Source organism: Diospyros lotus, chromosome 5 (genome assembly GCF_014633365.1).
Source record: "Diospyros lotus cultivar Yz01 chromosome 5, ASM1463336v1, whole genome shotgun sequence".
Lineage (NCBI taxonomy): Eukaryota > Viridiplantae > Streptophyta > Magnoliopsida > Ericales > Ebenaceae > Diospyros > Diospyros lotus.
In genome coordinates this window covers 3,476,939-3,490,390 of record NC_068342.1, presented here as the reverse complement: position 1 = coordinate 3,490,390, position 13,452 = coordinate 3,476,939, and the positions used below count along the sequence as shown (strand labels likewise).

General features: G+C 35.7%; 2 protein-coding genes across 10 annotated transcripts; one reads left to right on the top strand and one right to left on the bottom strand.

Annotated features, from left to right (window-relative positions):
• The first annotated feature begins 1,222 nt into the window (after positions 1-1,222).
• LOC127802575 (nuclear transcription factor Y subunit C-9-like) lies at positions 1,223-7,426 on the top strand. 9 transcript variants are annotated; one of them, XM_052338454.1, is made up of 5 exons: positions 1,223-1,389; positions 1,534-1,582; positions 3,479-3,525; positions 5,766-6,583; positions 7,125-7,426. In XM_052338454.1, the coding sequence occupies exon 4, from the start codon at positions 5,772-5,774 to the stop codon at positions 6,552-6,554; it is 783 nt and encodes a 260-aa protein (XP_052194414.1). In that variant the 5' UTR covers positions 1,223-1,389; positions 1,534-1,582; positions 3,479-3,525; positions 5,766-5,771; the 3' UTR covers positions 6,555-6,583; positions 7,125-7,426. The 9 variants fall into 9 exon arrangements, with proteins under 9 accessions (XP_052194414.1, XP_052194416.1, XP_052194415.1 ...); XM_052338456.1 differs by having other exon boundaries at positions 5,754-6,583; XM_052338455.1 differs by lacking the exon at positions 3,479-3,525 and having other exon boundaries at positions 5,754-6,583.
• A 703-nt stretch (positions 7,427-8,129) lies between these two features.
• Positions 8,130-10,056, bottom strand: LOC127801794 (geranylgeranyl diphosphate reductase, chloroplastic-like). Its single transcript, XM_052337203.1, has one exon. The coding sequence runs from the start codon at positions 10,038-10,040 to the stop codon at positions 8,712-8,714; it is 1,329 nt and encodes a 442-aa protein (XP_052193163.1). The 5' UTR covers positions 10,041-10,056; the 3' UTR covers positions 8,130-8,711.
• Positions 10,057-13,452: the final 3,396 nt, after the last annotated feature.

Here is a 13,452-nt window from a genome sequence, read left to right as displayed (position 1 = left end):
ATAGAGGTGATAGAGGTGTCATTTTAATATTTTTTATTAAAAAAATTAAAAATTAAAAATTAAAAATTAAAAATTAAATTAAATTAAAAAATTCAAATTAAATTACAAAAATTAATATATATAGGCAAACAAAATAAAAATATTTGTTTTAAGTTAAAATTAATTATATATATATATATACATACCCTACTTTAGTCTCCAAAAAGTTATCTTTTGTGTTTCTTTGTTTCTTTTCGCTCACGGCTCGTTCTTGTCGATCGTCTTCACTCTCGTCGGCTCTTTTCTCGGTCACTCGCCTCGCTCTTGTTTATTGCTTCTCTCGACTCTTTTGCTCCATCGCTCGTCAACGTTGCAGCCTCAACCTCAACATTGTCATTTCAGCTCTCGGTCACTTCCTGGTCGATTGTTGTCTTTCTGGCTTTCTTTCACTTCCTCACTCGTCTCGCCTCAAAACCTTTGTTTCAGGTAAAAATTGAAATATAGTCGTTGAATGTTACTGTTGAAAATATCACATCTCATTTTTTCTCTCTTCAGAGATTGGAAAAATAGCATAGTAAGAAGGTTATTGTCATTTTGTAACTTTATTTGCCACTATCGTTGGAGTGAAAATTTTTTAATCTAGGGTGCCATTTTAATAGTTATGGGGTTAGTATTTTGGATGGTGCTTTCTCTTGAAGTTGCTAAGTTGCTCTTAGAAGTTATTAGGAATGTGTTTGGCAAATGGGTATTTTGTGATATTTTTTCTTTATTTTTTAAATTTGGTAAAGATTTAGCAACGGTTAAGAAGGAAAATATTAAATTTTGACCAATTTGGTAAAGAAGGAAAATGAGAGCATATTTTTATTATATTAATAATTTTAATAATGATTGGAGAAAATTGTAACTGAAGGTATAAAATTAGGAAAAGTTACTGTAATTTTTTAAATATTAAAGGTGTGTTAACGTTTTTGCAAAACCTCGGGCGTTAGTGTAATTTATGAAAATTTAATTATAAACGAAGTTATTTGAAATTGGGACGAAGTGCTTGCTCCTCCTTGTCTAAGTGGGCCGAATAGGGCCAGCCCAGCCCACTAATACGGGCCATACATCGATGGGCGTGTTCAACACGGCAACTGGTAACGCGTGTCTGTGTTGTGCCCAGAATAAGTCAACAAGAAGGTGGGGAAAGGGAAAAATGTAATTTTCTCAACTTCCGAGGGGCATGTCCGTCCAAAAGAAGTGAACCAAGAAAGAAAGAAGGAAAGAAATAGCTCAGCCTATGGAGTTCGAATGAAACTCTCGCTTTCCGTTGGTGGACGACAAACAGGCGATCTCTGGTGCTGCCTTGGTTCTACGTCTTTCTGAAACCCTAAATACAGAAGATAAGAGAAAACCCCATAGCGCATAGTTGTATGTATTAATCTTATGTCCATCGTTTGAACTTCTGATTTGTTTGTTTGTTTCTTTCTTTTGCTTTCCTTTCTCTCGGCTCTTAATTGCTTTTTAAGGTTTAGTTTTAGGCGTTTTGATCTGATTCTTGATTTTGTTCTTCAGGGTTGTCAATCTCTGGGAGAACGGAAGCGGCGTAAATTTGAATAGAGAGGTAGCGTTCGCTTCCTCTACTTTTGCTTCATAGTTAGGGATGCATATGTATTTGTTATTTACGCATGCGTATTTGCGTTCCGTCTGAAATATCTTTGTTGAAGCCCATGGCATGTTTTCTATACGATTAATTTATTTTCTTGTGTTTGATTTAGTTACCGTTCAATATTTTAAAGCAATATGTCGTGGAGAAAAATTTTGGTGTGTGTGTGTGTGTGTGTTTTTTTTTGGGGGGGGGGAGTGTGTGTGTGTGTGTTCCCTTTTGTTTTGTGTTATTGAATTCTCCTGAAGACGGCATTGTCTGCTAATATTTAATAGGATTTGGGACACTCTTGGACCGTTCTTACAATATAGTTCTCTAAAAGTTCTAAATGTCAACACGATGGGTTTGATTTTTGAGCTATTCAGTGGCTTAAATGGATGAAGGGCTTTCCTTCATTTTAAAAGGTGACTGATGGTTATGAGGATTGATGGAGAGGAGAGGATACGTGTTTGGGAAATGCTTCAATGAACTTAACTCATTTACTAAGGATTAAACCTACTTAAGGAAATGTTTGTTTTTTTTAATGGTGTGGGCAACAATAAGCTAGGGGACAATCTTTTGTTTGTATGCTATATTGCTGCAATGCCCTCTATAAAATTGATGCATCAAATTTTTACCTTTCTGAACTATTATTCGTGGGGAGTTGGAACTTTTTACATTATGTCAGCGCATCTTTACCCGTATTAAACATGAGAAAATGTACTAGCATCCATATTTATAATGCCTGAAACATCTTTGTTTGGACATGTGAGCAAAGAATATTCTGGGGGGAAGGGCAGATGGGAGAAAAGAAAAATTATGCAATTTTTTTGCTCATTAATTATGCAATTGTTAGAACTCCTGGGAAACATGCATTCCATGAGTTTTAAATTTTTATATATTATTTAGATGTCACTTATCTCATTTACAATGTCTCAGAAATATATGCCACAGTTTACACTTGCTCCTGAAATTTGATCTATTGTAATTTTTTATTTGTTTCTAATTTAGATTTTACGTTTTATCTTTTATTTAGAGTAAATTACCAAAAATCACTGAACTTTGACCCAATTATCAATTTATAATGACCTTTAAAATTATCAATTATACACTTAACTTTCAAATATGTATCAATTTCATAACACCGCTAGATAAGCTAACAAGTCAAAGTTCAGTTGACCAAGTGTATAACTTGGTCAACCGAACTTGCTCCTGAAATTTGATCTATTGTAATTTTTTATTTGTTTCTAATTTAGATTTTACATTTTATCTTTTATTTAGAGCAAATTACCAAAAATCACTGAACTTTGACCCAATTATCAATTTATAACAACCTTTAAAATTATCAATTATGGGCTTAACTATCAAATATGTATCAATTTCATAACACCGCTAGATAAGCTAACAAGTCAAAGTTCAGTTGACCAAGTTTATAGCTTGGTCAACTGAACTTTCCAGAGGCAATTTTACTGACTACATATACATACACAAACACACACATATATGGTGTAAAACATGTTTATGACATGATCTTGAAGAAAAATACTTGAGAAGATCTCTTGCAAGCATTAGAAAGGTGTTAAAAGATCAAATTTGTGTTTTTTGCCTTATAACTAAAAAGGACAAAGGAATGGTTTTGTCATGCTGTAAACTGGAATCATACATGGAACTTTGTTTTTCACGTAATAGAAATGACCATTTGAATGGAATAAATTAAATACTATAAAGGCTCCCTTTGTCTCCTTTCATATCTCTAGGATGTTATTAAATAGTTGCAAGCTTGGTTGATTAGTGAATTTCAACTCAACAGCATGCTTGGCTGTTTTTAATTGGTTCGTATGTGTATGCTGACTCAACTCTATGGCCCCATGACAGCTGTTAAGAACCACACAAACACCATTTATGTGTCTCTTGGTCACCTGGTAAGAGAAATATCTGCTGTTGTTTTCCTTCTTTTTGCTGATCTGTCCTCTCTTTGTCTACAAGAAAGCAAGAAGATTAAAACTGGTCTATCTATTCCTCTATTCCTCTTCAATGATGCTTTTTGCTAGAGGATGCCGTTTTTGCTTTTGTTTCTATTTTCTTATCATGGAATTGTAGATTAATACTAGTTTGCTACTTTTATGCCTGATGACCTCGTATGTTACATGAATTCTTCTAAATTTGTGAAGTATCTGTACAAGACACTTGAACCTTGGGGATAAGAAATGAGTTGTGTCCAACATTGCTACTGGCGCATGCACTCAATATACATTTTAAAATAGAAATAGTTCTCTGTGAAAGTGTGAAGGAGACTTTCATTCGACACTTAAAAAACTGAACTCTAGTTTGTAAACAATATTTTACCTTAAATAAATAAGGTTATTAGAAATGTGAAATCTAGAAATATCTTGTACCCTTGGACATGAGAATAGATGAGTCCAAAGTTCTATAGTTTGACTTATTTGCGTAGTATCTCTATAATTTACATAACTTTGAACATATTTTTTATTCTCTTAACCGGGCACTAGAATGCTTTTTCTCCATTTGTACTCTTCAATTTAAGATCACATTAAATAATTTGCTAACCATAAAAGACTTTATTTTACCTGTATTGTCATACTTCTTTGAAATTATTTAGTTTAATTGCTTTTATTTTTATTTTTCATATTTTTGTTGCTCATTTCACTTTGTTCAGACCAATACGTCTGGAGAATATGAAGTATCTCTCTCTCTTTCTCTCCCTCTCTCTCTCCTAAAGAATTGTCTAGATGTCTCAATGTCATATCGATTTGTCTACATTCACAAAATGGGTTGGCAAAATACTTGTTTTATATCTTCTTGATGGTTTCCTTATTTACTAGTATGTTCTGATTTTTACCTTTTATTCAAATCTCTCTCCTTTCTTTCTCTATTGCTTTTTCTAGCTTTTATACACACACACACACACACACACATTTATATATTTTTATGTCAAGTTGTCGTACAAATTGTTGCACATTTTTTACCATGCCTCACTTATTGCTTCATTTTTTTTGGCCAAAACATTTTCTAAGTTTTATTCATTATGGCATGTGTGTATGGTCCTTGTAGCAAGCTATATTGGTTTTGATTTTTTTGTGTATCTCTTCGCATCGGACTCTTTTTTTATTTATTGTTTTTCCCTTCAACTCTCTTAGAATAGTTTTTTATTGTGTTTCAAATAGCAATAGCCATCTTAAATACACATTGGATTAGCATCATCTTTTAGAGTCCAATCACTTGTGACAAATATTTTACTTGAAATAACTTATTTTTTATCTTTGAAATCCCGTCATTTGATTCATAGGCTTCATCTTTTTATTATCCTTACTCTTCCATTTTTTGTCTTTTGTCTTATAAGAAAGTTGTCTATTTGAATAATTGATAAGCCATTTTTATATGTGACCAAATGCATTCCTTCTTGAACATGTTATTAGTTGTGATGAGATTGTATAACATCATATCAAGCCTTTATCTTTCTATATGGGGTTGACTATTCGAATTCTAGCTTCCATTCATTTCTATTTATGGCCTTAAGGCCAATATGATTAATATCAAATCCAAGTGTCTCCCACCAAGTTTTTCTTGGTCTTCCTTTGCCTCTTCTATTAAATACTTATTCCATTCCATGCACTCTCCTCACCGGGGCTTCTGTTGATCTTCTTCTCACATGACCAAATTATTTTAATGATCACTCATTTTGTCTCCCATAGAAGTCTCTTTGACCTTATTAAGAATAATTTCATTTCTAATTTTGTCTTTTCTTATATGTTGACAGGTCCGTCTGTCCGTCTTTTTCATGGACAGGATAATTTATGTTAAAGTAGAAATTTTTTCTATAAAACTATGAAGTAAGGTGACCTTCTATGCATAAAAAGCTGGATACTAATAATGATATTTTGCCTTAAGTAAATAGAATGTATTTAGAAATATGCAATTTTGAATTATATGTATTCTGGACATGAGAATTGGATGAGTCCATATTCAAATACCCCGTGCAGTTGGCATGTGCAGTTGGCATCTATAAGTGGGTCCATTTAACATAGTTGGCAACAATTACTTATACAAGTACCGGAATTAATATTCTCTTTTCCTATTTTTGTTCACTTATGTTGCGTTATCTGAAATTAAATGCTGTTTGTTATTTGAGGGCTCTGTGCAGGACAGAATGGATCAGCAAGGGCATGGACAGCCACAGGGAGGAGGTGTAGTCGGTAGTGCAGCTCAGCTGCATTATGGTACAAGCCAATATGAACCAAACCAAGTCACTGTGAACCCTAGTCGAGGGCCAGTAGTCACATCTGTTGGGACTACACAATCTCCTACTCAGCAAGTAGGTTCTCATCTTGGGCAACACCAGCTTGCATATCAACATATTCACCAGCAGCAGCAATTGCAGCAACAACTTCAGAATTTTTGGGCAAGTCAATACCAAGAAATTGAGAAAGTTACTGACTTTAAGAACCACAGCCTTCCTTTGGCAAGGATCAAGAAGATCATGAAGGCTGATGAGGATGTAAGAATGATATCAGCTGAGGCACCAATTGTATTTGCAAGGGCATGTGAGATGTTTATATTGGAGTTGACTTTGCGATCTTGGAATCATACAGAGGAAAACAAGAGGAGGACACTACAGAAAAATGACATTGCGGCAGCCATCACAAGAACTGATATCTTTGATTTCTTGGTTGACATAGTGCCAAGAGAGGATCTAAAAGACGAAGCGCTTGCATCTATCCCAAGAGGAACGGTGCCTGTTGGGGGGCCCACTGATGCCTATCCTTACTATTATATGCCACCTCAACATTCACCTCAAGCTGGAGCTCCAGGGATGATTATGGGGAAACCTATGATGGATCCTGCTTTGTATGCTCCACAGACTCACCCCTACATGGCTCAACCAATGTGGCCACAGGCACCACAGCCACCACAATCACCCTCAGAGTCTTAGTTGCTCTAGCATATGCAATTGCTGGTAAGGTGAGTAATGTTCATAGTTTGCAGTTTTATTGTTATGTGTCTCGAGCAGAAGAGTGTAGCAGTTGCATGATGTGTGTTCTGCTTGTATTATATTTTCTGTGCCGGCTTTCCAAATTTTGCTTCCTTAGTCCCCTAGTGGCTCCTGTGATTTATTCTGATAATGATGGTTCAGTTAAACAAGTTTATTCATTTTTGTTTTGCTGAGTAGTTTGGATTATACAGCACTGGATTTTTTTTTTTTGTGCGCATCACGATACTAGAAGAATGTTCAATGCTCACCATCCATCATCTTGAATAATGTTTGTCATTTTTGTGTGTTAGCTGTATATGAGAGCCTGACATATTCCTTACAACAAGTATCATCTTAAACTGAATTGCTACATATACGAGGAATTTCTGACTTCTAAGATATGGTTTTCCATTCTTGCCATGTTGATGTATGCATGCATTCTGTTGTTATGTTTTTCCTTTATTCTTTTACCCCCTTAATTATATTTGTCTTGTATATTAATTCTTGGGAAGGTCTAATTGATTCTGGCAGAACGAATGGAGAGGCTTCAGTACTGGAACTTACACCGCAGGTATGAGCTGATGAAAAGAAGAGTGGTGTGTAAGACAACATAATGTTTATACAACTGGTTTCCCTTTTGGCTTGTTAACTACCAGTAGTGAGGAGTACTTGGTTGAAAGCATAGCTAGAAATAGTAGTACTCAAGCATGGTGCTTCTCTGCCTATCCCAAATGCTAAAATCTCTTTATGTAATTCTCTAATTTACTGGATAAGATTTGTTGCTTTATCTTAGTATATCTTCTTGCTTGTCTTCTTTCAAAGTTGGTCCATAATATTGATTGGTCGACTGGTCCAAAGTTCCTTGCTAGAAGGAATAAAAAGGAGAGGCTACTCTTCGGTCTGAATTTAATTATTCAAAACCTAAGACTGCGTTTTCTTTATTTTTTAATTTTTAATTTTCTATTTTGATAGTCTATTTTTAGAAAATTAAAAATATATTTTTTTTTTCATTTTGAAAAATTATTTCTCAAAACAAAAAATTAGAAAATGTGTTCTTTTTAAAATTTTGAAAATAAATTTTTAATGATATTTTATTTAATAAATTTAATTATTTAGTAAATTAAAAATATTAATGTTAATATATTATTAAAAAAATATATATTTTTAAGATAATGAATTTTGTAATATTTTTTTTATTATAATAATAAAATATGAATAAATAAATATATTTTGAATTTAGAGTTTGTTTTGAACGAAAAACACTCAAAATAATTTTTTCGTTGTTTTGAGTTTTTTTTATAATTTTTTTTATTTTTAAAAATGTATTTTTAAAAATAAGTAAAGAGAATGTATTTTTATTATTTTAAAAAATTAAAAATTAAAAATAACTTAAAAATAACAAAGAAAACGTAACTTAAACCTCTTGTAGTTTATATTATTTGCATAAAGATTTTTTAAGTTTAGAAATAATTTTAAAGGCTCCTATGATTTAAATAATTTTTTTGTGCAGACACCCACCCTTCCATTATACAAACTCCATCACTTGTACCCCAATTAAAGTAAATTATATTAATTAAATTAAGGGCAAATTTAAATAAAATAAAAAATAAAAAGGACACCAACGATTGCCACCTCTATCCCCCACCAAGCACGGAGAATACCTTTCACCCCAATTTGTCTCGTCTGTTCTTTGATCTTCTCTCTCTTGCTCTCCCATCAGTCTCTCTTGAGGCATGAAGATCCTCTTCGTTGTTGACTGCCATTATCATATCATTGTTACTATGCTCTCTCTCTCATCCGACTTGGGCTAGTTAAGGTTTCGGTTTGCTGAAATCGTCGTCGACGGATGGAGTTTATTCGGTCGACGATGGTTCCGACGATTGGAACCTTTGTTGTCCGCAGCTCCATTTGAGGCTGTTATTTTTTATTTTATTATTTTCTAATTTTGTACTTGGAAGCCGCCTTTTTTTTTTTTCTTTAATTTTATTTAAGGAGGAAGAAGAAGAAGAAGAAGAAGAAGAAGAAGAAAACAAGGGGGAGTTCATTTGGCAAGGAGCTTGCACCCGATGAAGCTCCCAATGGTGTTCGTCACCATCCTAGCATAAAACAAGGGGGAGTTCATTTGGCAAGGAGCTTGCACCTGATGAAGCTCCCAATGGTGTTCGTCACCATCCTAGCATCCTCCCACCGATTCCCATCCGCCAGCTTCTTGTACAGGTAGCTTTCGAATGTCATCCTCTGCACATACTCGTCCCCGCAGAGCTCCACCAGCGCCTCCCTCCCGGCGTTGCTTCCATAGAACACCCCCTGCAACACATCCAAGAACCTAAACGTCCCGATATACTTCTTGTCCCACTCCTTCAGGTATTCCCTCCTCAAATCCTCCTCTTCGATCATCCTCTCCCCGCCCTCCGACGCCCTCACGATCCCCTCGCCGCACATCCGCCCGCTCTTCGCCGCAAAGTATATCCCCTCCCCGGAGCACTTCGTCACGTATCCCGCCGCGTCCCCCACCAGGGCCACCCGACCTCGAACCCTAATCGGCCGCGGGTGCTCCGGGATTGGATGGGCTTCGACCTTGATCACCTTCCCGCCCTCGATCTTCGGCATCACTCTCGATCGGATGCCGTGTTGGTACAGCTTGATGTTCTTCTTCGAGCAGATCGTGCCGGTTCCAACCGCCACGTGGTCACATTTGGGGAAAACCCAGGCGTAGAAGTCCGGGGAGACGTCGTTCCCGAAGTACATCTCCGCTAGGTTTTGATAGTACCCCATTCTGTAGTCCGGCAGCTTTATCCGCTCCTGGAAGGCGATGGCGCAGGAGTAATCCCCGGCGTTTATCGACTTCGCCACTCGGCTGTTCGCTCCGTCGGCGCCGACGACGACGTCGACGGCTAGCGTCCGGCGCGAGCCGTCGATGGCGTAGTTGACGACGTACGGCGCGCCGGGTGAGGAGGGGAGCTCGACGTTCGTGACGAGGGATTTGACGAGGGTGGCACCGGTGGACTCGGCGCGCGAGCGGAGGAATGAGTCGAGCACCTCGCGGCGGAGCATGGAGATGAACTCGTGGGGCTTTTGGGTTTTGCCGAAGTCGACGGTGAGGTTGGAGGGGGAGATGATCTTCACGTGGGTGACTTTCCGGTCGATGAGCTCCGGCGGGATGGAGAACTCATCCAGCATGCAGAGCGGGATGGCGCCGCCGCAGGGCTTGGCAGCGTCGGGGCTGCGCTCGAAGAGGAACGTCTCGACGCCGCCGCGTGCCAGGACCTCGGCGGCCGAGGAGCCGGCGGGGCCACCGCCTACCACGGCTGCCCGGAGCTTGCGGCCGGAGATGGGCGGGTTGGCTCGGGCGGTGATTTTGAAAAGGGACGGTTTTGGGAGGAGGGGTTTGGATGGGGTTTTGAGAGGAGCGAAGGGGCGGAGAGGCAGCGTTTGGATGGTAGTCATTATTATGGGAAATGGGATTTTGGGGTTATGAAGCTGTGATTATGTATAATAAAGTTTCTCTCTCTCTCGATCGGAGTCTTTATGTATAAAGTTTATGAGAGCATATCATCAACAATGGTGGATTTGTCACCCACCCAGAGATGTGATTGCTCATTCAAATTCAACGAGAGTACTTTATTCTCTGTGTGAAGCTAAAATGACTTAAAACTATTATTGTCATCCAAATTTAAAAAAAAAAAAAAAGAATTTTAATTAATACTATTGAATTGATGATAAAGACACTGTAATCAAGTGTTTATTAGAAATTTTTTTATTGATTAATGATAACCGTAACTTGTTTTATCAATTAATTAATAAAATGAGCACAGTATAGATTCCACAAAACAAATACAAAATAATGAAAGACCCGAGGAGACAGGAGAAGTAGTAGTAAAGTAATATAAGACTTAAAAGTACGTCGGATTATGAAAGTATTAATTAAGAAGTGATTGCTTAAGTGTTCTTCTGCCACGGGTGACCCATCGAACAAGCTTTAGACTTTTTTTTTGTACGAGTTAAGGTTTCTTGTTGGTCCTTATTATTTGTTCAATCCTATCAAAGTATCGTTTAAAACACCCAATAATTGGACACTTTCACCCTCTACCAATTGCATGATTTGGTATTTTTTGGAACAAAATTGGGAAAATGCTCGAAGAATTGTGATTTTTTTATTTGAGGGTGGTGAGTGAAAAGGAATTTATCCTTTTTTATCAGTCAAATCCAAATTTTTTTCTCATGCCTTTTGTCTTTTTATCGTGTGAATTAAGTTAATTTAATTATTATATTTTAATTTTTTAAAGTAATAATTTATTTTTTTTATTATTTTAATTACACCATTATACTTACATTTTTAACTTAATTTAATACTTGTAATTTAATGTATAAAAAAACGTATGAGGAGTTAATTTAATCTTTTTTTTATACATTAAAGTGAGAATTAAATTGAGTCGAAAATGCTGGTATAATGATGTAATCGAAACAATAAAATATTTTAGTTGTCACATAAAAAAATTATCAAAGTACAAATGTTAAATTGAGTTGAAAATGTAGATATATTAATGTAATCGAAACGGTTATACGAAAAAATATAAAAATATATAGATAAAAATATAAATTTATTTTTTTTATTTGTACGAGAAGAAATAGATATTTCTTTATAGTTGGCACATCTCTTTCACATAATAAATTATTATATATATATATATATATGATAATGGTTGGATATAATGATAAAGATATATTGAATAGAGGCTCACAAAATATAGGTTAAGTGGCAGGCAAGTGATATGTTGGGATCAATACATGAGTTCGATACTCTATCTAAGCAAAGGTCAAATGTTTATTTACGATTTATCTTCTTTATTAAAATCGATGGTAGGAAAGATTGAGAATTGCGTAATAACGATAATCCCAATGTAGATTGGATAGAGAAACAAGGGAATGCATCTATTAGGTTGCTCAACTAAAGATTAGAAAGGTAATGAGATGAAAGATAATGATAATATAAACTTGAAACAATAGGTAAAGTTTGATATGATTATTGTGAAAATCAAAAACATATTTTAAAATGAATAAATTATATTTAGATTTCTTATAATTTTGGTTACTTGTATGAATATTTTTTATGCCTTAAAATGATTTTGGACACATTTTTTTAATTTAATTCTTTAACTCGAACATCTCTTCCTTTATGTAAGTTATAATTAAGTTAAAATAATTTAATTAACCGTAAATTATATTAAACTTGAAGAGGCATCACCGAAATTGTGCGTTATTGGCAAAATCGTGCCCTATTGTCTAAACACCAACGAATCAGCCTCTGTGCCACTAGCGAAATCGTGCCTCGGTATGCTTTATCGCCCTATTTTGTCACCTTTCACCGGTGAAATCATGCCTCATCCATGGAGAGGAGAACGCTAGATGTGGCACGATTTGGAAAATAGATGATTTATTAGTGGAATGATTCCAAATTTGGAAACGTGCCCTACCCCATCGACGGCCACTAATGATTTCAATGTTCAACGCCACCGATACCATGTCCCCATCGACATCACTCAAGAAATCGTATGGCTTCAACAATGTGAGCGTTTTTACTAAATCTCTAATCTTTGTCGTTGTAGATAATGGAGAACAATCGAGTCCAAACATTGACCGAAGGGAGGACGAAGTACCTATTGCCCTGGAGTTCAAAGGAACAAAGACAATGCTAACAATTCGATCAATAAGAATGAACTTCCAAGTTGAGGAATACCCTCTTCAATTGGTAAAAAAGACCTCCAACAATTGGATCAATTTAGTCATGGACCAAATATCCAACCTATTACGGTCTAAAACAATCCCTTCTCCCATGACCAATCTAGGACTACCCCTTGAGCTTGTAACCACCCCACTCTATATAATAAAAGGTGTCCAAATAATAATTTGAGAATATGAACATTTTGTCGTCCTTATCTGAATCAAGCAGGCTTGTTTAAAATCCAATCCATTGCCAGCACCCTTGCTAAATGGGCTATCTACTGAGACCACCCTCACAATTGACTGGTCAACAACTTGTCATGTAGAATCAAACCAACAAAAATATTCAATGTGTGGAATAATACATTTAGGTTACCAAATCCAATCCCAACCAAACCCGGAACCAGTTGGTGTGGAAGTCCTTCACTGGAAACTCCAACCCAAATAGAATGCTACCAGTCTACCACATGAGGTGATTCACCTCCACTGTGAATTTGGGACAAAGTGTGGCATATATTGTATTTATTAAATGGAACCCAAAAGGGATGTTTGAATTTAAGAAGGATCTCGAATCCTAGTGGAGCTAATCAAATCACTAGCATGCTTAAACACTACAAGGGTACATAATTTTAATTGAAAATTTTATTTATTTTATAATTTAACCAAATGTAATTTTTGTTTTGATATTTTTCATATTTTATAAATGCATTACTAGTTAACTATAAGCAAATGTGCTGTGCGCGTGATGAGTGAATTCTCTGGAAATGTAAAACAACCCCTCCTAAGAAAACCATTTCTAACAAAAGCGAGAAAAGAGTTTCACGTGATCGAAAATGATAACTTAATTTTTCTGAAAAATAAGTGCAAAAGTTAGAATTTAAGTGAAAATTTATCATTTTTTATAAAAAAATAAGTGCAATCGAACAAGCTCTAAATGTGATATCACAATTTAATGAATGAGCAATCATCAATCACTACCGGTCCAAAATTTCAAATGGGTGACTATGGATGGTAGATTGGATGGACCTTTCTAAGGAGTTGAAATATCCTTTTAGTCTACAAAATAGTTGCTCACCTTTCCTAAATACCTTAGTTTGGTTTACTAATTTGATTTCATCCATGGATATGAAATCGTTCT